Source organism: Aphelocoma coerulescens, chromosome 2 (assembly GCF_041296385.1).
Source record: "Aphelocoma coerulescens isolate FSJ_1873_10779 chromosome 2, UR_Acoe_1.0, whole genome shotgun sequence".
Taxonomy (NCBI): Eukaryota; Metazoa; Chordata; class Aves; order Passeriformes; family Corvidae; genus Aphelocoma; species Aphelocoma coerulescens.
The window spans coordinates 75357515-75380578 of record NC_091015.1 but is presented as its reverse complement, the minus strand read 5'-3'; the positions used below and the strand labels follow the sequence as shown (position 1 = coordinate 75380578).

Here is a 23064-nt window from a genome sequence, read left to right as displayed (position 1 = left end):
AAATAATGGAAGCAGTCATATCAACATACTATAGTAGCCAGTCACTACGTATTGCCATAGCACACTAAATGCTCTCATGTGGAGGAGAGAGAAGTTTCCCAGTGCTGTCTTTGCAAATATTTTTCTGAATTTGTTTACCTTATTCATTTTCTTTCCCCACTTTCCTCCAAAACAAAACAATTCTTATGCTAAAACTTCCAGAGAAGAAGAATAGATCTAGCACCTGCCAGAGGTATTCCAATATTAAAAATAAAAGACGGCCTGTTAAACACAGAACAGAGAAGGAACAAGAGAAAACTGAATATAAGGGGAGTGGAAAAGTGGTGATAGTGGGCAAGTTTATTCTGCTATTTATATATCAGTCAGGTCTCTATTTCAGAACAGAATTAAATCCCAGGCAGAAGGGTTAATGGGGTAGCTGTGAGTGAGGGCACACAGGGGTCACACACTTGGGTAGGACATTCTAACTCATTCCTGTCCTCACTCTCTTGGAGATAGCGTCAATCAGCTGGAAACGCATCTCCAGAGCTGGCTGCTTCATGGTAAGGAGAGGCTGTGACCAGAGCTTATGTATGGTATCTTTGCAGGAGAGCTCTGTTAATATCTCTGACAGGATCTCTTTATCCTGTGCCTTCCTAATCTGCAAGTCAACAGGAAAAGAGAGGGAATTCACTATGCTAAATTGAGTTCCTGCTGTGTGTGATTGATACTGGCTTTACTTTGTAAAGTAAAGTTGCCTCTTTGTTTTATCAAAACTTTGTGTTTTGTTTTGCTTTGCTTTGTTTTTCAAAAGGAGGAGGGAAATACTTTTGGCATTGCCATTCTGGGACTTTTCTATCCTAAAGCACCCTGGTGCTTTCTATCCTAAACCACCCTCCCGCTTTATTAATCCTGCCCTTTCCCTATGCCCACTGCTCCCAAAGCTTCCCCTGCACATTAAGACCTGGGCATCTTACACCAATTGGGATATTTTCAGTAATTGCTTCTACAGTCACTGAAGTCTCTTTTCAGTACTTGCTGACTCTGTGCTGGGAAAACATGGTTTCTCTTGATGTGCTGCCTGAAACAAGAACTTTTGGCTCCTCAAAGGAAACCAGCACTTCTGACAGAAGTTGAAAAGAGGACAAGTTGTTTTGAAATGTAAAGTTAACATTGAAAAACAAAGGGAGGTTGAAGGCTCCTGGTTCATTTTTTTTCATTTACAATCCTTCTGTACCCTTAGTACCTCAGTCTGTAATTAAATGTAAAGTTCTGTATATATAGGAAGTTATGACATTATTTACTGACCCTTTCTGGCATTAAGTTTCTTGAAATCATGCCAAAGCATCACATTGTGGAGCACAATTGTGCCCCCACCATTCAGTATTTTGGCTTGGTCTGAAGTGCACTGACAGAGGCAGGCAGCTAACGCAAAGCTCTAAGGAACAAATTTAGTTTCATCATTCTGGATAATATTAGAAGTGAGAACAGAGCAATTTAGGAAACAGTGCAGCTTCACAAGAGAGAGCTCCTGAGAGCTGCTGCAGCACACTGTCTCAGCACTACAGGCTGTTTATAAAACAGAGACTTACGCAACATAAAACCATTTGGATGTTGAGTTCAAATGCTTCAAAATGGGAGGCATCTCAGTTCCTGCCAGCTACTCCAGTCTATTGAGTATTAGGGGCTTATTTGAGAATTTGGTCTAGGTGCGTATTTTGTCTCCCCGAAGATGAAGGGCATAGTGGTCAACTGTGTCTTGCTTTTTGTGAGAAAAATGTTTGTTCTAGCTGTTCAGACATTGTTTTGAAATGGGAAGATTTTGGTGGTCCAGGAGCAAGGACTGATATTTCAAATGGAACATTTTTCTTCAGTGTATAAAGAACTGCAGTGCAGCAAGGACAGGAAAAAGCCTAGTGCCTCCTCTGCATGCTGGAGAGAAGACAAACTGGGTCATAAGGAACAGTATCAGAGGAACAGATGAACAAAAAGAGAAAGAGACAAAATCAATATGAGGGGAGAAGAAACACAGACTCACGAAGGGAGGAACTCTGACCATACCCCACAGGGACCTCCAGCAGCACTCGCACCTGCCCAGGAATGAGCTCGATGGACAAACACGAATGTCAGCCTCAAGCAAAGGGGCCTGACCCTGCGAGCTCCCACCAGCACAGGATCCTGGCTATTGCCTTTCCTTCAGACAGATGCAAACCCCCATAAAAGCAAAACCAGCCCTGACCCACTGATTATTTTGAGTATTTCTTTCCCTTCCTTTGAACTCTTTCATTTCAGCATCACACAGAACATTTCCTTTCGATAGAGGTGACTCTTGTAGGAAAAAGCTGTGAGGATGGCTGGCATTGCTTTCTATGGCAGAGTTGCCTCTGGAGTAAGAGAAAAAGCAAACTGATAGTACATGCATAATTTTACTTCCCTTGAACTTGTCTTTCTGTATTCTTGGAACTCTATTTTTTCTCCCGTTTTTCTTCCTGGTGACAGCATGAACGAATAGTTATTCACATCCTTCTTTTAGCCGGGTATCTTAGGAAACTGACTTAAAAGGGACGGCGGCATAAATACAGCACGCACGGAATATTCTCCCTTCCTGTTCAGAAACTCAGGGGAAAAAAAAAAAAAAAAAGCAGGAATAAACACCTGACCTCCCCAGTGGCAGTGCTGGGGCGGGGAGCGGCGCCGGGAGAGAGTTCCGCGGGGCAGGGTGACCCCTGCCGGGGGCGCTTTGTGCTGGAATTCCGGCGAAAATCCCAGCGCAGGAGCAGCAAGCTGCACTCAACCCTGTGCTCAGAGGAGCTTGACTACGTGTTACAGCATCGTGCACCGACCATTTCTTCGTCATGCAAGCAGGAGGCTCCAAAAGGCCTCCCCACACACATTACCTGAGGTAAGGGCTCGCTGCCTCTCACAGGGCGTCCGTGGTTTAGAGCAGAGACTGAGGGGTTATCCCCAAACAGCAGGGGTAGGAATCCTCTGGCCTGCACCTAAGCTGCACACCAGTGATGCTGATGCACTCAAATATCTGTAGCTCCGACTCTGTTCACCTGGTTGCTCAGCCAGTTCGAGTTCAGTCTCAGAAAGTTGGCTGCCCTCTGGTAAAGCTCAAGGGAGTAAATTCAGGCAAATTACTCCTATGGAAACAGGTCCAGGTTGTGTCTGAGGAGGGCGAGCCCTGGCATCTGCTCAAGTCACCCTTGCCTATACTTGTGTGTCTCCTTCCATTCACAGCTAGCAGAGAGAGATCACCATTGACAGGGAGACCAGTGCTCTCTTCCACAGTTGGTATGGTGTTGTAGGCTCCTATTGCTTAGCTGGCGCCTTTTCAACCTGTCAAGGGACAGGGAGTAGTGCAAATGTGACTGTGACACAAGTCCGTGGTGCTTAGTCATGGGAGTTGTTGAACTGTGCCGTGAGGGTTTTGGTAAGACACCCAGCAGTCCAGCAAGAGAAAATTTAATACTTGAAGGCATTTTAAAAGCAGACACCTGGCACTCATTTGCTGTCCTGCTTTTTTTGTGCAGTTAGCCATGGCTAGGAGCCCTGCAGTTGTCAGCTACATCTCAGTGTAATTTTACACACAGGAATATTCACAATGTACCGTTCCTTTGAACTACGTCAAAACAGCAAGCTGTTTCTTTGCTCAGAAATGTAACTTAGTTCTCCCTGCTTAGCTACTCTCTTAAGCATCAAGAGACAAGTCCAACATCCACTGAAAGTAATGGAAAGACATGGATGGTTTTCAGTGGGAGTTAGATCAGTATTCAATTAAATACAGAATTCAGTAAGACAGGCTTTAACTGCTTCTCTTATTAATAACACTAAAATTAGTTTACTCATCAGAGACATTTGGTCTTTATTTTAAAATTATTTCCAAATCCAGAAAATATTTAAACTGTGTGCCCAGCCAAGAGTTTGTATTTTCTGTTGAAGAAGGATGCTCAGAAACTTGTGTCAAAAAGCATGAAATTGTGGGTTTCAGCAGATCCTCCTAATAGAGGCAATAATTAAAGTTGTTGTAAAGATTGTAAAAGGATAAATCCATGCGCCTTTTTTCTGAAGTTTCCTTCCACTGCTTCTACACAGTGTTCAGTCTCTTCCAAAAAGCACCCTAGAAAGCCTCAGAATGTTACTCCCCCTGGTCTAACGGGGTCAACAACCCCTTCACAAAGCATGTACCAGGCTACCAACCTTTAACACCCACCCTGCCCCATTCCAGATGCATGTGGAAAAGCTACCTGCTCTGGGCTTAAGTTCTTGGATGTGCACAGGAGGAAGAATTGAGTATTTCACTTCTGAAACAGATTTGTGCTCCCCCCAAGTAAAGCTGACAAGATAGACAGCATCACTTCTCAGCCCACCAGCTGAACTACGCTGTGCCCCAGCTTCATCTCAAATCTTTGATTCTAGGAAGTTTTTCTGAGGTAGACTGCTATTAGTCCTACACTTGCAAAGGCCTTCTTGTTTCTTGTTGCTTTTTTCAGGGCATCTTTGCGGCATGGTTGATTTGAGAGATGAAAAATCACGTGTGGCACACAGATGAGCCAGGCAGAATCACATGAGTGGTCCTGTTACAAAAAGGCACCTTTCCTGATGCTGTGCTTTTCTCAGGGGTTTATCAGGCTTTGTGCTGCAGGGAGCTAAAATTCTTGCCCAGGAAATAATGGAAGAAATGGCATTGGCTGCAAACAGATGATCGTTTGCCCTTCTGAAACTATGAGAAGGTGCTGGGAGACTACTAGCACTCGAGTAACTTCATTGCCAGGGCAGGCAAATTACTCTTAACTTGGTGGAACAGTCTATATGGATGAATGTATATACATACATCAGTTTTTATGCCACACCTGGCCAGGTAGCCTTAGCTGAAAGTGCCTAAGAAATAAACTCAGGCAACAGCTTGGGTTTACTGTCGTGAGAATGTACCCTCAGATCTCTTAATTTTCCTATCTGCCAGATTGTTGGAAAATTTTGAACCAGCTGAGTAAATTTTCTCTATTTTCTAAGGGGTTTTTTCTTACTTTCCTGTTTCTTCGTTGCTCTTTCCAGGCAACACAGGGTGATGTTCAGGTTTTCTTCTCTATTGCTAAAAGAATTTTTTTGCAAAACATGCCAACTGAACCAGGCCCGGAGGTAGGCTGAAAGAGTAGGCTCTATCTTATGGGCTGCTTTTCTCAGCTTCTCAGGTGGGATCCCAGCTGCTTAGGAAACAAGATAATCTCTTGCTCCTCCCCTTAGTGATTTAGTACAAGTCTGTCAAGAGAAGAGAAGAGAAAGCAGGAAAGCTTTTTTTATTCCTGAGAGTGATAGGAGAACTGCCATAAAGCTGTAAAAATAGGGGCTATCTTTTAATCTGTTCTGCAGTGCTTGGCCTGTGATTTGAGAGAAGAGTGGTCCTGTGCTGCAGCTGGATTTCCTTGGCTGGGAAAGTGGAAAGGAAGAATGTGTCACCTGTAGCTGGAGGTAAGAAAGTAAAAAGCCAGGCTAGGAGCAGAGGTGAGCATGGTGTGGGTTTAGTGAGGAAGGGAGGTGGGCAGGGCCAGTGGCCCAAATGGTAGTGGGCATGGACTAGGAGGTGGTGGCAGGGCTGACAGCAGGGAGACTGCAAATGAAACAGTTGCTTTACTTGCTTTTTGAAAGAGCTGGCTATAGTAAATGTTTTATGCCCATTGGAGGTAGGGCATAGAGGATTCCAAAGTCAGGAGACAGACCAGACACGCAACTCTGCAACAGAAACAGTCATCTCCTTCCAACTCACCTGTGCTTTGCATATCTCAGCCCATCTGTTGTTTTCTCCATTATACTTTTGGTACTTGTTCTGTCTTTCCCTCATACGCTCAATGCTTGTCAAAGAGATGTTCTTGGGGCCTGTTGTTGCCTTACTGCCTGAAGGTCCCACCTCTCTGCCCGTCTCTCTGCACAGTAAGTTAAAATTCTTCGGGTCCCAACGTGTTATTCTACTGTCCTGAATGCCTGCTGCTCGTAGCTTTTTCCCTGTGTGCTCCTGCTTTTGTGTATTCCTCTGTGTATACAATGTGTTTCCAACCTCCTGATCCTTAGGGAAAGGGAATATTTTTATTGAGCCATTAAAGAAGTTAGATAAATTTAATAATATAATAATAGTAAATTAAATTTGATAGAATCATGATAATGTGTGTGTGCTTGAATTTAGTGACTGGCTTGTTACTAATTTGCCTCTTCCTGGTTCCTCTCAGTTGTTTCTTCTAATTAATGTGTTGTTACACACAGATTAGATACCTTTTCCCAGGTGAGATAGGTACCAGCAAGACTCAGCTGTGCCCTACGATAAATCATTTACTTATGCCCCCAAGAAAGACATTTGCAGGGAACAGAGGAGTTCTTCATATTTGCAAGACAGATCCAGATCGATTCATAGATGCAGCTGTAAGTTATCAAGAGTCAGTGACAGAGTCCTCAGTATAATTGTTTGTGTGTCAACTGCAGTTGTTTTCCACAGCAGCACCCCTGGCTCAGCATCTAAAAGTGAGGGCTGAGGGTGTCTGTACCTCCTTGACTTTCAAAACCTGGGCAGTCCTTTTCAGTCTGTTTCCTTGTGGTTTGGTGAGAAGTTTCTGGGGGGAAAAATGATGTGATGTGTTGTGGCATTTTGTTCAGTTCCTCTTCCCTAACCTAGAACAAAACAACAAAATGAGCAATGCTCTGTAATGAGGGATGGAGGTAGGTATGTGTCAAAAACATGCAGCAGTTCTTTCTGTCTTTTTATCCAAATGTAGTCAGAAGATTATCACTGAATTTAGTCAATTTGTTCTGGTGTCCATGGACTATGAATCTTTTGCTATAGGAACAAAAAAAGACTGCTCCAGAAGTTTCCTCTCTTACGAATATTTTTAGAGTAATCTTCCAGGCTTTCAGCAAAAATAAACCTGGACTTGCAACATCTATGAGATAAATATAAGAGCCACTGTACTGCAGTTAATCAGGTTTTGCTAGTAGGCTGTACATAAAGTGTCTGCATTAGCTTGATTTATAAGAAAGTAGAGGGTTTTGGGTGATAAAGCAAACACTGGAAAAATACACAGCAGAATTAGATGACCTGTTTCTTTCCTTCAGCAGAAGGCTTCATGTCCTTCACTGTAAAATGACCCACTTCCTCATTTCCAAACTGAATTTTTTCCAGCCTAGCTGGGGGTTTCTTCAGTGTCTTTTGCAGGACATCTCTCTAGATATAGAGACCTTAAAAGCTTTCAGCACGGTATATTTTATTGTTGGGATGACACATTGCTGCTTGCCTACTGCTTTTTTTTCTTCATGCATGGAGGTGATGGACTCCAATACCAGTGAAAGCCTAGAAATAATGATGTGCTAATAACCTCAGTGCTCACTCATGAGGGAGTGTTGTCTGCAGTGAGAATTCCCCTTTGCTGGTCAGTGATGTGTCTGTGAAGCTTGCGGTGTTGCTGTACACCCAGCAGACGTGGGGATTTGGTAATGAGGTCCTGAGGATTTAGAGAAGTTACTTTATACTGCTGAAGAGATTTAAGAATGGTTTTGGTAAAGCTTCATAATCATAATACTGGTCTCTGCTGCATACAAATGAGAAGCCCAATCCTACAGCCCTGCTGCTGAGGGCAGCACTTAGTCCTGAAAGATGTGGTGATTATGTGATTAGCCAGGAGGCTGAATTCTGCCATTTTCTATGTGAGGTTTAGCAGTGTTAAACTCACACTGAGGACCTAGGGTTGAGGTAATCACTATCCTGTTACCAGTTTCCTGAGTTATCTGCTCCTCAGCCTTTTATTGCCATAAATAACTCTAGAAGTCAGGCCTCACTGCCAGAAGTGTTAAGTGCTGCAAATAGTATAGAAGATGACTCATGAAGTGAGATGAAGGTGGAGCATGAATCAGTAGCAAGAAAACCGATATACAAAGGAGACATTTTGAATGCAGATGACACAAAAAATCTGAACAAAGAAATGTTCAATCATCATAAAAATGAATCAAAAGGGTTTTTTTTTTCAAAAGGAAAAAGAAACTCTTCTATTTAATGAGAAAGACCATTCCAGCAAAAGCCCAAAGCACGAAGGTGTTGCATACTGACCATGCTATTCCTTAGCCAAGATAAACTGTGGACTGTATAGAAAGAGATGGTTGGAAAATTCTTCCTGGTTTTTCCAAACAAAGCAGAGTATTCAGCAAGCAGGTTGCTTTCCAGATTGTTCTGTGTCTATACAAGCTAAGAAAAGAACTTGTCTTTGAGCTAAACAGTTTTGGAGATCAAGAGTCCTCATAGCTTCAATGAACCCACGCTGAAAGCTAACAGCAATAGAAACACTAAAATAACCTGAGTGCATTCCTTGTAAATGATAACGCATGATAAGAAGATAAAATTCCCACAGACCGTTCCATTTGAAATGACCGCTTTTGGTCCTTTTGCTTACCCTCCAAAAGCTTGCACATGTAGGAGTGTCTTTAAAAGTAGACTTGGAAAAAAGGTACCTGATAGACGATGTCCTACAGCTGTTGGTACACTTATGAACTAAAGGGTCCTGTTCTGCCTGCAATTCAACTCCTGCCATTTCCTGGGAGAAGGGGTGCTTATTAGGAGTTTAATGTAACTCCTCAGAGGTTAGAGTTAAACATTTTCATGTTTGACATCAGCTATGATACTTTAGAAATTAGAAGAAGGTTCCTTGTTGAGGGGGTGGTCAGGCACTGGAACAAGCACCTCAGGGAAGTGGTCATGGCGCTAGGCCCGTCAGAGTTTAACAAGCATCTGAATGGCACTTAGTCATGTGGTCCAGTTTTTGGTAGTCCTGTGAAGAGCAGGAATCTGGACTCAATGATTCTTATGGGTCCCTTCCAATTTGAGATATCCCATGATATACAATCTCTTTGAAGCAATAAATGGTAAAAGGGGTTCCCCAACTTCCAGCAGGTGCTAAAATGCAATAATGGAAAGAAGCCTAGATACCTGTGTCTTAGGTGAAAACTTTGTTTCTGATACCAATTTTAGTAAGAGCCACTGTTAAAATTGTAGAGGCTGGTTTATCCCATGGTATGTATGGCTCTTCCTTGGCTTCGTTATCTAGGTGCATAAAATGTTGCTCTCAAAGGTACTGCTCCTTTAGAGCAGTAATCCTTAGAAACAAGTGTAACAAGACATCCTAACATGTACTGCTTTAAGTTCCTTCATTCAGGATAAAGCAAGGGATGGTCAGAAGACTGAACACTTCTAGTGTAGCTGTTTCACAGTGTTGGCCATGGCAGGAAATCTGGAGAAGACGGGTAATGCTGCCAAGGCTTCAGGGACGCAGATACTTACGTGAAGCAGAACTATGCACAGGAAGGGAAAGCTCTAGCAAGATTCTCTCTCTCTCCAGTGTTACTGTAAAAATAATCTCAGACCTGGTTGTACTCATCTTTTATAGGGTTGTGAGGGCCATGAGTTCATTTCTTCATTGAAGCTAGTGCTAGGAATGAAACTTGGCATAAATTTGTACTTATTCCTGGTTAGTTCCAAAATTTCAGATGTGAATTTACCTGTGTGTTAATCAGCAAAATCCAGAGCTGCATGTTGTAATTTGCAATAAGTCTGGGTACTACACCTTTTCTACTGTGTCTGTGTTAAATGCATTTAATCTGCCTATTCATAGGAAATCTGCTGGATTTGAGCTTTAATGGAATAAGTTATCCTTAAGGAAAGTAGCACAGGCTGAGTTTTCTGTTGCTGCTAAGGGAGAGCTGATAGTTAACAGCTAGTGACAGATTTATGTTTTCACTTGTAGGCTATCCAGCAGTGGGCCCAGCTCAAATATAAAGTATCACTTGGAAAAGTTGGCTTTGTTAGTGAAAAAGATGAGGTTCATTTAAAAATCTGTACTCGTTTTAAGACTGAAAAAAGTGCCTTCTTCCTGTTGGGAGAATAGAAATTCTCTAAGGAGAAATAGCAGAGACTGAGTTGCTGTCAATAAAAGGATCTGTGTAATTTAATACCAGACAGCTTTTAAATACAATAGGAAAAAAAGAGCAGACACTCGCCTGTGTTATGAAGGGGAAAAATACAAAAACCTGCCTGCAGTATGTTACCTAAACTTAGCCACAGAGGGGCCAATCCTCTTGGATACTCAAAAATCTGTCTGAAAGAAGTAAGTAAAGGCTACAGAGAAGCTGTACTTGGAGACCCTCTATCCCCATTTTCCAAAGTGCTGGCAATAGGAAATATGTTAGGCAGCACCAGTGGCCAGACTGTAAGGCAGCCCATGCTTGTTTAGTCCTTCTTGCGCAGAATCACAGAATATGAAATTTTCTGTTTGATTTTTCAATAATATAAGTGGCTGAGGTCAGAGATGCATGAATGGCTTCCCTTTAAATGATAAAGCTACTCAGATGCCCTTGGTTTGAGCTTGAATTGTTCAGGTGTTCAAGCAGTGGTGGGATCATGCTTTGGAAAATGCATATCTATAAACGTGTTAAACTTCTTACGGATGTCCTGCAGACCTCCTCCTTCCTGACATCTGTACTCGAAAGCCTTTATAGAACAGGCATCTGGTCCTTAACACAATGCTTGACAACAGAAGAAAAAACTTGAGTTCAGAAACCGAAATAAATCTCAGGTTATCATTCAGAATGCAAAGAAAATGGACGCTAGCTTCTTAGTCAAATATCAGTTCTATAATTTTTCATAGTTTTTTTACATCGATTTTATAATGGTTTCTTAGGCTGAGATCAGATATGAACTGTAGACTTCTCAGCAGTGCCGATATCTGGGATTTCTGATGTCTTAATTTTAGTGTAATTTAAAGTCCTGACAGCAGCATTTCTTCTAGTTTCATGGGCCTGAGAAACAAATTTGTATCCCTTACTGGCACGCAACTTCCAATGAGTTTTTCAAAGAGCAAGTTATCAGTACTGTTATTTCCTTTGTCCATATTTGAAACAAGCCCAGAAACAGTAAACAACTGGAAACCATTGACAACTTCTGTTGTATTAACACCCCTACAGTGCAGTTCTCTGTTGTTAAACAACTTGCTTCTAAAGTCTAAGAGGATGTATGCTTGGATGTTTATTGTGTACAGAAGCTGCATCTTAGGGTGCTCACAGCAGAGTCAGAGCTGTAGCAGGAGTCCTGTTTCATATGACACTTACCTTGTTCTCATATGCTTCTCCAGTTCTGGCAGTGGTACTTCAGCTCTTGATTATTCCCTGTATCCTTAGCTCTTCAAGAATGATGATTTTTGCCTCTGTTTCCTCTAAGGGTGATGATTTACTGATGAACTCGTTGGTGAGCAGTGTGTCTTCAAAAGATGCAAACATTAAAACTTCATACTTGTACAGCACTTGGCATTCAAACAATGCTTCATGATGTATTTCCAATGCCAGAGTTATTGTTTTAAGAGGTTACATACTGAGACTGTCCAGTGGAGAAGGGCCAGCTGGAGCCTCTCTTCACTGCTCAAAGCTTGCAGTAAACATTTTAGTGGCTTGAAGAATGGTGCAGGCACCTAGTCCAGTTACACCCAGAGGGGGCACGTTCAGTAAACCATGGAAGCATATGTTGAAGACCTGTGAAGTCAATTTTTGAGCATGTTCCCAAAGAGGGTCCATAGGAGCTCTTGATAATTTGAATTCTTAAGGGTTCTGTGATCTAGTTGGAGAAAGCCAGGCTAGGATGGTACAGTACAAGCCTACTAATGGCCATATTGTAAAGATCCGTATGTTCGTCTGTTAAATAAACCCAAACTTTCACGTGTTTGTGTGGTATGTGATTTTTGTTGTAACAGCATTGCTACATTTGAGTCTGATCATAAACATTTCAACAATTATATATTTATAAACAGCATTAGGACTAAAACCCAAGTTATTTGATAACTCTTCTGAGTGTCTGTTTAGTTTCCACATCTTAGACATGAATAAACAATGAGCAACTTTCAGGCCAAGACCCACTGGGTTTTGCAGTCCTCAGCTGACAGTTCTTCCATCTGCCCAATCTCTATTGGCAGAAGTGAGAGCTCTTGTATGAAAAATGCTTGGACCAAATCAAAATTGCAGATACTTGACATCTGCCAGTCTTCAAGAGCAGAGTGAGTATTACAGTGTTGTCTTATTTTTCAGTTGTAAAACAAAAATACAGAACATCTACCACCCTGTAGCTGACTCCGTACTGCTCCTAAAATAACCGAACCAGTTACCCAAAAAGCACTGGGGTTCAGCTGTCAGTCAGAACATGCAAATGTCAGAAGCCAGTATACAGCAAAACACATCCTGGCAAAAAATAAAAGCAGGATGAGTGGGCAACGCTGACAAGTGATGTGAATTTGTATTGGTTTTACTAATCCATTCAGGAGAAAAATGTAGTTGAAGTATCTTGGTATGATATGTCTTTTTTGGTCTTGAAAAAGAAGATTGAAGCACGATTTCAAAACTTTCTGTTCAGAAATTTCCTGTGAAGTTATCCTCTAGAAAGTGGGAGGAAAAGGAGCTTAAAATTAAATGAAACCATTTCAGAGCAAGCAAATAATTTTGTTCAATATGAACTGAAATCCTTTCATCACATCCTTCTGTGGTATTGGGAGTTAAGTCCTCTTTAACAAATAGCAAACACCACTAATTACTATTTTTGCGTCCAATTTGAAATACTTTATTACAACTCTAGTTTGTTATAAAGAGTAAACAACCACTTTAGATATTCCACTTAGCATATTTGTTAAATGTAGTATGTTCACAGCACTTGAAAAATACAAGAGTTAAACTTTGAAATTAGGGGGTTTAAATAAACCAAAAAATGGTCCTGCTTTTCCATTAGCAACTCGTACTGCAATGGTATCCTAAGATTATAGAAAAGTTTAAGTGCTCACTTGCACTTGAAAGAAAAAGAAAAAATTCTTCGCACACCTTTGCGTGTTGTCATGATGATTTCTGGAGTTTTTATCTTTTTTTTCCATATTATAACTGGCCTTGCAACTTCTGGTTGCAAACGTGAAGAAATAACAGGGTATTGGGTGTTTACATCCTATCTCTACCTGCTGCTTGTCAGGGCATTGTATTGACTGTGGTAAAAACTAGCTCATTGTAACACCAGACTGAGAGCCCTCCTGTGGGCAACCTCCCTTGCCAATGTACTGTAATCCCAGTTAGAGAGGGCTGCCCCTGGGGACAAGGCTGGGTTTGTTCTCTTGGTCTGTTCCAGGCATCTGCCAAGAAAAGTATTGATCCTCCTTCCTCTTCTGGTAGTGAGGGTTGAGTCATGCTGAAGAACATAATCATCAGCTACTCTGTGCTACTATGTCACAGTTTTAAACCAGTGCTAAGAGCTCAGTCTGTGTGGTGTCACAGCATGAACGTTTCTGAGTATGGAAACTGGCTGTAGCAATAGACCTTCAAGATTATTTCCTCCTAGGTCTGTGTTTGTGGAGCTGTTGTGAGCTTCAGTTATTGTTTACCTGTGCTTTGGGAGTTGCTGCTTATCTGAAAAGATGTAAAACTTCATGGTGGTTCCTTGGGGAAGATTTCCTCACTGGTCTCATCTTCAAGTTTGGCTCCATCCTTTGAAGTCCCTGTTGGTCAAGCTGCCCCAACCTGTGAAGGTCTGTCTCTCTTCCATCAATGCTGTCATTTCTAGTCTACAGCAAGATGAAGAAACAAATGAGAAAAGCTACTTGGGCTTCTAAACATTTAAAAGACTGTCTAGAGTAGCCCTACAGAATTGGGAGGTTCAGAGTGCAGTGGAAGACAGGCATTCCTGATACCGTATCCATGTTCTGTCACAGGTGGATGGTGAGTGAAGGTCTCTTGGACCATTTCAAAATTCTTTTTTCATTTTCCCTTTTCAAAACAAGGCAATAACTTTAAGGTTAAATGTGTCCATAATCCATTTGACTCTACTGGAGTATTGTTTCAGTACTCTAAGTGCCTTCTGTGTGCAGAACATTTGTTAGAAATTTAAAACTGAGTTTTAAATTAGCACTTAGTAAGGTGTTAAACTGTGCACCTTCTAAACAATAGCTTTGAACCTCCAAATAATGCAGGATTAGAGCCTAGATGTATTCTTGTCTCTTCTCTGTATGTTTGGGCTTAAGCCAACTCAACTCTGTAAGCTTCACAAAGTGGCTTCGCATATATAATATTTGCATATATACAAGCCCCCTGCCTCCAAATAACTTTTTGAGGCAAAATCTACCTTGCTGCAGTGTTGTAATTCATCACTGGTGTGGGAGATAAGTGCCTATAATTGTGTCTTTAATGAGGCAAGTGGGACAGACTGTGAAAAGCAACTTCTCAGGTGCTGTGAAATCAGATCATGCATGTGGCCAAATGGTGAATCTGCCTCCCCTGTACCAGAAGGATTGTATTAAGCTGAGTGAGTGATAGCCCTCTTAAAGAGCTACCCCTAACATCAGCAAAACCATGTCTGTGTGTGTGTATGTCCTCCTGGTACACTCGCGTGCTAAGGCATCTCCTAACGTACTTCAGATGAAGTCCATGGGGAAGAGGTCACCACCTGGCTTTTTACTCCCTGGTTGTTCTGTAGCCCCTCAGAAGGCAGCTGTGCAACTGCAGCCTGGATAGAAATATTGCAGCCCATGGTGAAATTGTGAGCATCTGCTCCTTGCTGCAAGTCCAGGGAGCAGGAATGCCCAATTCTCTTCCTTGAGAGCTTGCTTATTTGTTATCACCAGGGAGTCTTAACTGTTGCCAGGGCTTGTTACTACAATAAATAACTCCACAGAAAGCTTTCTTCTTATGTCCTGGTGTACAGACATCATTGTCCTTGTCCAGACACTCCTCTCATAAGTTGAGAGGGAGTATGTTTCATCTGTGGAGCTGGGATGCTGGTCTGGGAGTACCAAGTCTGCATAGGCCATCCAGGGTGTTAGTGAACCTCCTGTGGGAACTCAAGCTGTTAGATGAACAAGATACTGTCATGTAAAATACACACATTTCAGTGTCTGGTTGAATTTGTTAAGTATACTTCAACACCATTAGCCATGGGAAGAGATCAGTTCTAAATCTGGAATTCCAGGCAGTAAGGCAAGCTTCTAAATGGGAGAAAATGTCATCAGGAGACAGGGACAGGCTGTGACTAGGGAAAATGTTTTAAGCATCCTTTGAGATCGCTGTACAATTTCTTGATTGCTGTTTGAGTCTGTTCACATCCTTAGAAGTAGATGTCTGTAGGACATTTAAAAAAAAGGAAAAAAAGCAGCCATAGCTTATACTTTCAAGAGGTTGTTATAAAAGATAGCAGAGAAATGTTAAGTCAGTGCTTTCAGTTGAAGATCATGTCTTGGGTCACTTGTGCTGACATCATCAGCTAGTTATAGTTAAAAGTAGATTTTTTCCCCCCCAAAATATTTACATGAAACAGGCTCTTTGTATGAAATAAGGATTCAAAACCTTTTGACGGAGAGAACAAGCTCGAGTAATTGTTAATAATGATGAGGATTTTTTTTTTTAAGTTGGTTTTTTTTTTAACTTCCTGAGACCCTGGTAACGAATGTCACTTTTCTGACCTTATCCTGACTTGTAGTGGCAACATTTCTTTAAAACTTGTCAAATTTTCTGTGTGTATATGAGAGACGGAGATGTTTACGTGACTAATGTCTCTTTTAAATAGTAAGACCAATGGACTTTCAGAATCCAATGAACCCCACTGCTGAGACACTGTGACTCCAGCTTAAGCGATCGCTCTGGCTGGCTGGCTGCAGGCAGCTTCTTGTGTTCCTCTTGTGTCCGGTCCAGGCCCTCAGCTGGTCTGGTTGGAAAGCTGAATAAACCCATTCGCATGGCAGGGAGCCTAAAGTGATCTTCCCTGCCCCAGGGTGCCTTGCTTGACTGTGCAAGGCGCTGCCTTAAGGATCCTGTACGGCTTCCAGGCTCTCTCTAGTGAGTGCCTCTGCCGAGCTTGGAGCGTGTGTGTGACTGTACCTACCCGTGCTGGCACTCTCAAATGTGCACCTGCTGTTTCTTGAGAAACAGCTGTCTTCCAAGACATCTTGTTATTTTTTCATCCCTGATCAACAGGGACCTGACTCTTGTGTTCAGTCTGAATTCACACAGAATGCAAGTCAAGTAACCTTTTGGTATGTGGGTATTTTGTTGTTGTTGTTCTGTTTTCTCTCTTTAGCAGATGTTTGCAGGTTGCATGTGGTAATGCTGAAATATGATTGATGCTTGATGTAGGGCAGAACAGGATGTACAGGTTGAGCTTCTTGTTTGTATTTTTGATTAACTGCTTACTGTGATAGTACAGTTCTAAAACTTGGTTTTAAGTAAATAATGGGTGAAATTTTAATCCTTTTCAAAGAGGTGATTTTTGTTTGTTCCCTCAAACACAGATAAGGTGATAAAATGGAAATAATGTCACTTATCAAAGTAAGGAAATTGATTAAATGTAAAATCATAGGCTTTAGCATAGTCAAAAACTAGGTAAGCTTTATGATTTATGCTTTACAAATTGATTATTGGCACATAAAAGACAAGACAAGTGATAGTTTGAAGAAATAAGAGTACATGGGATGTAACAAGTGGCATGAAATTGGCCCTCATTAATATTTATGTAAAAGAACTTTCTCAGATCTCAACAGGATTTGTGCACTTAGAGCCTGAACTTTTAATATCTGACGCACATGATTAAATTGACGTGGTGAACAGTATGTTTTTGGACAATCAGAGCTACAGGCTTTCAAGAGCAGACTGCTCTCATGCTGATGCTGACTGACGATAGAAAATCCTTTCTCTCAGTTTAGCAGCTTTTCATTAATATGTAACATTAAAAATAAGCAAGTTTCAGTACAGTCAAGGCACTGTGGATGTGTGGTATGTGAAAAAATAGAGGATTTTCATAAATACAAATTAAGATATTTGCCTTTAAGAAAACACATGGAATGGAGCCTATGTGAAGCACAACATGGAAACTAGAGAGAAAGAGGAGCTGTGAGAAGGCTAGTAATGGTGAAAAGGGGAAAAAATGCAGGTCTCTCTCTGCCTTATCTTGTGAGAATGAAAACAAAAGCCAGTCACAGGGACGTGCATGCTGGGGAATAATCACTACAAAATCAGAAAGCTGTTTCTGTAATTGCTAGTGGTATGTGGAGGAAATTGAAATGTATGAGTATTTTAAAATGAGGGGAGTTGTTTTCAAAACTTCCAAATCTGAAGCTGTTTGATGGCTTGCAGGATGCTTGGCAAAATTAAATGGGAGGCAGGACATCTTGGTATCTGTGACCTTATCAGCTGTCTCTGATTTATACACCTAAATTAGTGAGCTGCTGCAGAGAGGGGAGAAAAGTACTATCCATGGAATGGCATTTCTGCTATACAGCAAGGCTTTGCTGGTCCCGCTAAGCGACTGATTTCCATTTAGTATCACCACCCTGACATGTATGCAGATAAAAGGCATTCTCCTAAGGTTTGGAAGCTGACTGCAGTTATTAACAAAACAAAGCTTGGCTGATTTGAAAGGGAGAGGCAAATTTCTGACATTTTTAGTCTGGTAACAGTCCTGCTGGCTTCGAACAATAGAAAGTGATGGTGGATTTTTAAGGGACTCTGAGTTGCCATATTTCTCTTTGAAAACAGGACTGAATAGTCTGGTGGCTAAAGAGGAAATGCCCTGACAACTGGTGAGCACAGGGTAGTCATTTGGGGGGGGGGGGGGGGGGGGGGCGAGGAGTTTGAAGCCAAAAAGACTGCAAGACTGCAGCCCATACTGTGCCTGAAGAAGGAAATGGGTGCCCATTTTTGCTGTCTGCTAGACACATGGGTGATGGAGTGGAGGGGAAAAATCCACCCCAGGAGAGGGGCGCTGCAGCTGGGACTGAGTCTGGAGGCTGGTGGGGGCAGTACGCAAGAAATGAGCTGGCTTGTGGAATGGGCAGAAGGAAGGGACAGAGAAAGAGATGAGGAGGTGGGATGAGATAGGGTGACTGGAAACCAAAGGTGTTGGACATGGACCAAAACTAAGCATTTTTGCAACTGAGTCAAAGCCTCTACAGACTGTACAAGAACTGCTGCACTTCAGTGACTGACTGCTTAGCTAAATTCAAATAGGCTTTCACACACAGGCACTATATGATGTTTCTTTCCTGGCCGTTTTCTTCTGTTCTCAACTTGAAATCTTACCTAGGTAGTGGTAGATCAATTTGTGAGTGCTTCCATCTCTGTCTCATTCATGTCATGTCAGGCTCCACGTACTCCCAGGTGAACTAAACAGCTTGCAGAGCCTGAATTTTGACACATAGCTTAATATTTGTAAGACTGGGGTGATGGCTAAAATGGTGGCTGTAGTCAGTGGAGACCTGACTTGGTTGTGCTTTGCTAAACCAGCTCCATGGCTGGCACTCGTGTGTGTGTGTTGTATTTCAGTGCTGTATGTCATCCAAATGCTGTACGTAATCTCTCCATGGTGACTGCACAGTATTTGTTTCTATTTAAGGAGAGAAAGAGGTCTGGGTTTTCTGCCAGAATTCCCACTCAGGTAATTACACTTCTGCCTGCAGAATTTCCCCGTAGCTTCAATTGTAGTAGTCGTTCTTCACTCCTGCTACTAATAAGTGTGAACATAGACCTGCTGCTGTGTTTTGGGAACACAGCAGTGGCTGCTTTGCTGAGGCAAGTGAAGTGACCCTGCTATGTATCCTTTATGCTAGACTTGTCCCTAGTAAAGACTGCTGCATCCAGTCATGCCACTCTGCAGCTCTCATCTTTCTGAGCCTGACTCTGGCATAACAAGTTGGTCTTGATAGTGAGACAGCCAGCTGGAAGCCAATGAAAAGATGATTAAGAGCCAAGAGAAAGCCATATGGAGAGAGAGAGAGAGGGATTTCTCTTTACAGAGTTATAAGTAAAAGTGTTTATGTCTTTGGATCCCTCTAGCTGTTTTTTTCCCTTATTTGCATCAGTTTTATGGGTGGGAAGTGGTTGCAGTTGATTAGCAAATTCTACCAAATCTCTTTAGCTAGAACAAATGTTGTAAACAGTAGATATTTCAGGCAGCTCTGTCAATACTAAAAATCAACACGCCAACATTGTAATGGTAATAGCACATATGTCATCATTATTATGCTACTGTTAACTACAATACTATATATGATACCAACATTATGAAAAAAGTATTGTTTTGCAAAATATAAGAGATATTGAATGAAGGGCCTCTTGCCTCAAATTTACCTGATGTAGAGATTTATTTTTTTCTGAACTTATGACAGCAGAGCTAATAAAGTCCAGCTCAGTCTGGAAAACTCTTCCGCAGATGCTTAATTATCTTTGAAGTCAAAGTAAACACAGACCTTGTTCACTTGGAGTCTTATGCAGAGATTTAAAACAGAGGATGTCCAACATTAATAAGTTAAGACTCATCAAACATAGTGTAGATAGTAAACAGAAGCAAGACAATTGAACCAAATTATTGATTCATGGAATTCATTCTTTCTCTTCACAGAATGTTCACATGCAGATTGTGTTCTCTTGAATGCAGTTCTTACTCAGATTTACTAAATGAATGTTATGGTGAGTGTGTGGGTTTAAAGAAAAAAATTCTGTTAACTAATTCTGTATAGATCATATTCTCAAGATTCAAGCTGTTTCACATATGTTATTGTTTCACTTTCTCTGACTGAATGCTATTCAAGTGAATAGCACTGAAACCCTGCTTGAATTGCTACTAGGAGTCGGGATGCTCAAAGTGTTCTCTTTGGAGTTGCAAGCTTCTCATGAACATGGAATAGTTTAAGGAAAGTCTGGCAAATAGGAGATGGGAATTTCTCTTACCACTTGCTGTTTTCCTTCCTGTCCAGCAAGAAAAAGTTAATTCTGCTAATTACTAGTATAGTCAGGAACTGCTGCTTAGTTGAGAGCAGGGGATGTGTATGAGAGCAGTTTTCTTACTGTAATGTTCAAGGCAACTTTTGCACAGTGCTCTCTTGAACAAGGATTCAGGCTAGCTTCTCATGATTTTAGTTGTAATATGGTGAAGTACTGATTGTGTGTGTGTAGATGGGGGACACACTGATTTTAAGTTTTGAAGGACTGATCTTCATGGTGTTCAGAACCTTTGTGTTGTGTTCCACCTTTGCATCCAATCCTCTGCAGAATATAGCTTGCCTGAGAGGTTCAAGACCTTTTTCTTTCCTATCCAACTAGAAAAAAACATCATAAGCTGAAGGGTGGTGCTTATCTGAAGTGCATCTGCATCTCTCTTTATGCTTTTTCCCCCTCCCAAGCAACAGCAAAAACTTCCTGCTCCTCTCTCAAGTTGATGTCAATGAAAGCTCCTCATGTCTGTTTTCATCCTTTTGCTTTCAGTCCAAATACACCAGGCCTTTTCCATCTTGCTAAAATTGCCTATGAGTCTTTTGAGTATGTCTGCTGGGACCCTATCTGAATTGGTGGATGTCACTGTCTTCTGAGAAAGCTTGTGTTTCTGCCACCGAAGAGTCCTTGCAGACTTCATGCCATGCAGGTATGAAATAACTCATAATGGCATCTGTTCTCCAGAAATATGCAATGCACATTAATTGGGTGGGTTGGGAATAGTTCAGAAGTCTTGCATCACTTTGGACTGAGTTGGCCTTTTCCCCAGGCCTTTTCAGACCCATACCATTTTACCTGAACATGTGATGCCAGGTTTGATACCAGATTTTAAGCCAATGAGTAAGTTCTCAAGGTACAGTAGAAATTGCCAGTTTTTTTCCCCCTAAGCTGTTGAACTGAGCTGAAATACACTTTCCTAAAGGAATACAGGAACCTGGAAGTGCAAACCCCTACACAGAGGCAAACCAAAGCCCTATCAGAATAGGGAACGCTCTTAGAATCATAGAATGTTAAGGTCTGGAGGGGACCTTAAAGATAACTTAGTCCAAATACATCTGCGATGGACAGGGACACCTCTCACTGGGTTGCCCAAGGCCTTAGCCAACCTGGTGTTGAACATTGCCAGAGTTGAGGTATCCACAGTTTCCCTGGGTAACTTGTTCCAGTATCTCACCATCCTCACAGTAAGGAATGTCTTCCTAATCTCTAACCTAAATTTCCCCTCTTTCAGTTTGTACCCATTAGTATTTGTCCTATTACTACAGTTCCTGAAAAAGAGTCCCTCTTTGGTTTTCCTGTAGACCCACTTCAAATACTGGAAGGTTTCTATGAGGTATCCACACAACCTGCTCTTCTCCAGGCTGAATTGGGGACCCCAGAGCTGGATGCAGCACTCTGGGTGGGGCCTCACCAGACCAGAGTACAGGGGCAGAATCCCCTCCCTTGCCCTGCTGGCCATGTTGCTTTGGATGCAGCCCAGGACTCCTATGGATTTCTGGGCTGTGAGTGTGCACGGTGCTCGTGGGTTTTTCATCAACCATCACCCCAAATCTTTCTCTGCAGGGCTGCTCTCAATCACTTTTCTGGCCAACCTGCAGATGTGCCCACATGTATGGCCAGAAGGATATGTAACAAGAGAATCACTTGGCAATATTTCTCCAGTCCTGGGTACAAGCTACAGGAGATGCTGTGCTAATGGAGAAGGACGTGTGGATGTACAGATAGCTTCACCTTGAGATTCTGCTCATTGCTGGGATAAGACTGTGGTTAGGAGTAAGTTACTGTAAAGGGAATGAAATTGGCCTGTGATCCCAAGCACTTGTAGTTGCTGGAATGGACCAGGAATATTCTAGGCATCAGCCTTGCTTTGCATCAGCGTTGCATCCTTGCATCAGCGTTGTGAAGTGATGCTAGAGCTCCTTTTGTGGGACAGGACAGCTCTGCTTCTGGAAAAGTGCTGTCCCAAGAGGGCACCACCTGGCTCTGAAGTGACCCAGGTTGGTGGACAGCCCTGAAGTGAAGCCTGGGTGAGCTGGTGTCCTTGGTTGTCCTGACTGCAGTTTGGGCTTTGTGGAAGGGCTCAGGAGAAATGCTGTTGTTTGGAATCTACATTATCTGGCATGCAGTCAAGTCAGTCTCCCTTTGTAACTTTCCTACACTAGGGGTGAAGGAGATTTGTGAAGTTAATTAGACTCCAGATTTGAACTTTCCTCATGGGTGTTGGAAACTGGCATTCTCCTTTCAGCTGATATGCATATAGAGCTGCTACACATTGGACTTGGGATGCTCCTGGAATGAGAAATGGAGTGTATGACATATCTATCTGCTTTCCAGGGACTGCCTTGTCAGAGTCTGTGATTCAGCTCTTTGCCTTATGGATTAACTGGGAGTATTCATGTAGTTTTAAAATTTCTTTTAAAACATTTTGCTGAGATGAAGTCTGTGCAGTTAATTAGAGCTCTGCCACTGTTCACAGAATGCTGCCTGTGCTGAGCAAAGCTCTTCAAACACCTTTTTCCTGAATTTGAACAGGCAAAGCACTGGGCTCTCACGCTTTCTTGGCAGGCAGAAGTGGTGAGGTAAGGAGCTACTTGTTCCTGGTGGCATTTCTGTGCTGCTGGGAGCCTGGCTGTGCAGTGAGGTGGAGCCAGCACTCCTCCTCTCCTGGGTCTGGTAGAAGCATGGGGCAGAGAGTGGCTTATTGCTTTGCCAAATGCATTCTGTCTGTACTGGGAGCAACACATGAGAGATGTCCCTTTGGCACAGTGGTCAAATACCATTTTAGCAGATGTTTAATGCAAAATTGTCAGAGCTTCTAAGGATGCTGTGCCACAGCTTTGCTCCTCTGCTCAACAGAAAATTCCATCAGACTCCCAAGCTCTTTTATCTGGTTCATAGTCCTGTATCCATATTTTAACTCTTTGTGATCACTTCTTCTATCCCTTAATTCAGTGCGTCCTTTCCCTTTGCCAGGGAGCATCCCTTCAGCTTCTGTCCTCTGAGTGAGCGGCCGTCATGCTTTGCCTATCCTTGCCCAGAGCCAATTCTGTTCAGAATTAGATTGATTCAGTTTTTCCATCTAAATGTGGAATGGTTCAGATTTGTATGTGAGAGCTGAGATCAAAAACTTGTTGTTTGCTTCTACTTAAACAAAATATGTTTTTTAAAAAAAATAATCTGAAGATGTTCCAAAATTTCTCCTGAAACATTTTTCACTTTCTTCTATTTCAAAAAAGATTAGCAGAAACATGGAACTGCTTTGGCAGTTGTGGAAATAAAATTAAA

General features: G+C 42.0%; 2 protein-coding genes across 16 annotated transcripts in view; one reads left to right on the top strand and one right to left on the bottom strand.

The window, feature by feature from the left end:
• Nucleotides 1–5245: 5245 nt before the first annotated feature.
• ATXN1 (ataxin 1) overlaps nucleotides 5246–23064 on the top strand; it is a 343223-nt gene continuing 325404 nt past the window's right edge. For 14 of the 15 annotated variants that reach the window (XR_011149138.1, XR_011149137.1, XR_011149133.1 and 11 more), the window contains exon 1: nucleotides 5246–5451. The gene's annotated coding sequence lies outside the window, so the exon portion shown is untranslated. Of the gene's footprint in view, nucleotides 5452–19408; nucleotides 19477–20271; nucleotides 20429–23064 lie in introns of all 15 variants that reach the window. The other variant, XM_069008043.1, reaches the window with a different exon arrangement.
• On the bottom strand, nucleotides 6304–14551 carry STMND1 (stathmin domain containing 1). The gene is given in 8 exon segments (XM_069004888.1): nucleotides 6304–6404; nucleotides 6407–6442; nucleotides 6445–6507; nucleotides 6510–6639; nucleotides 7064–7189; nucleotides 11116–11264; nucleotides 13410–13545; nucleotides 14435–14551. Coding segments are annotated over 8 exon segments (858 nt in total).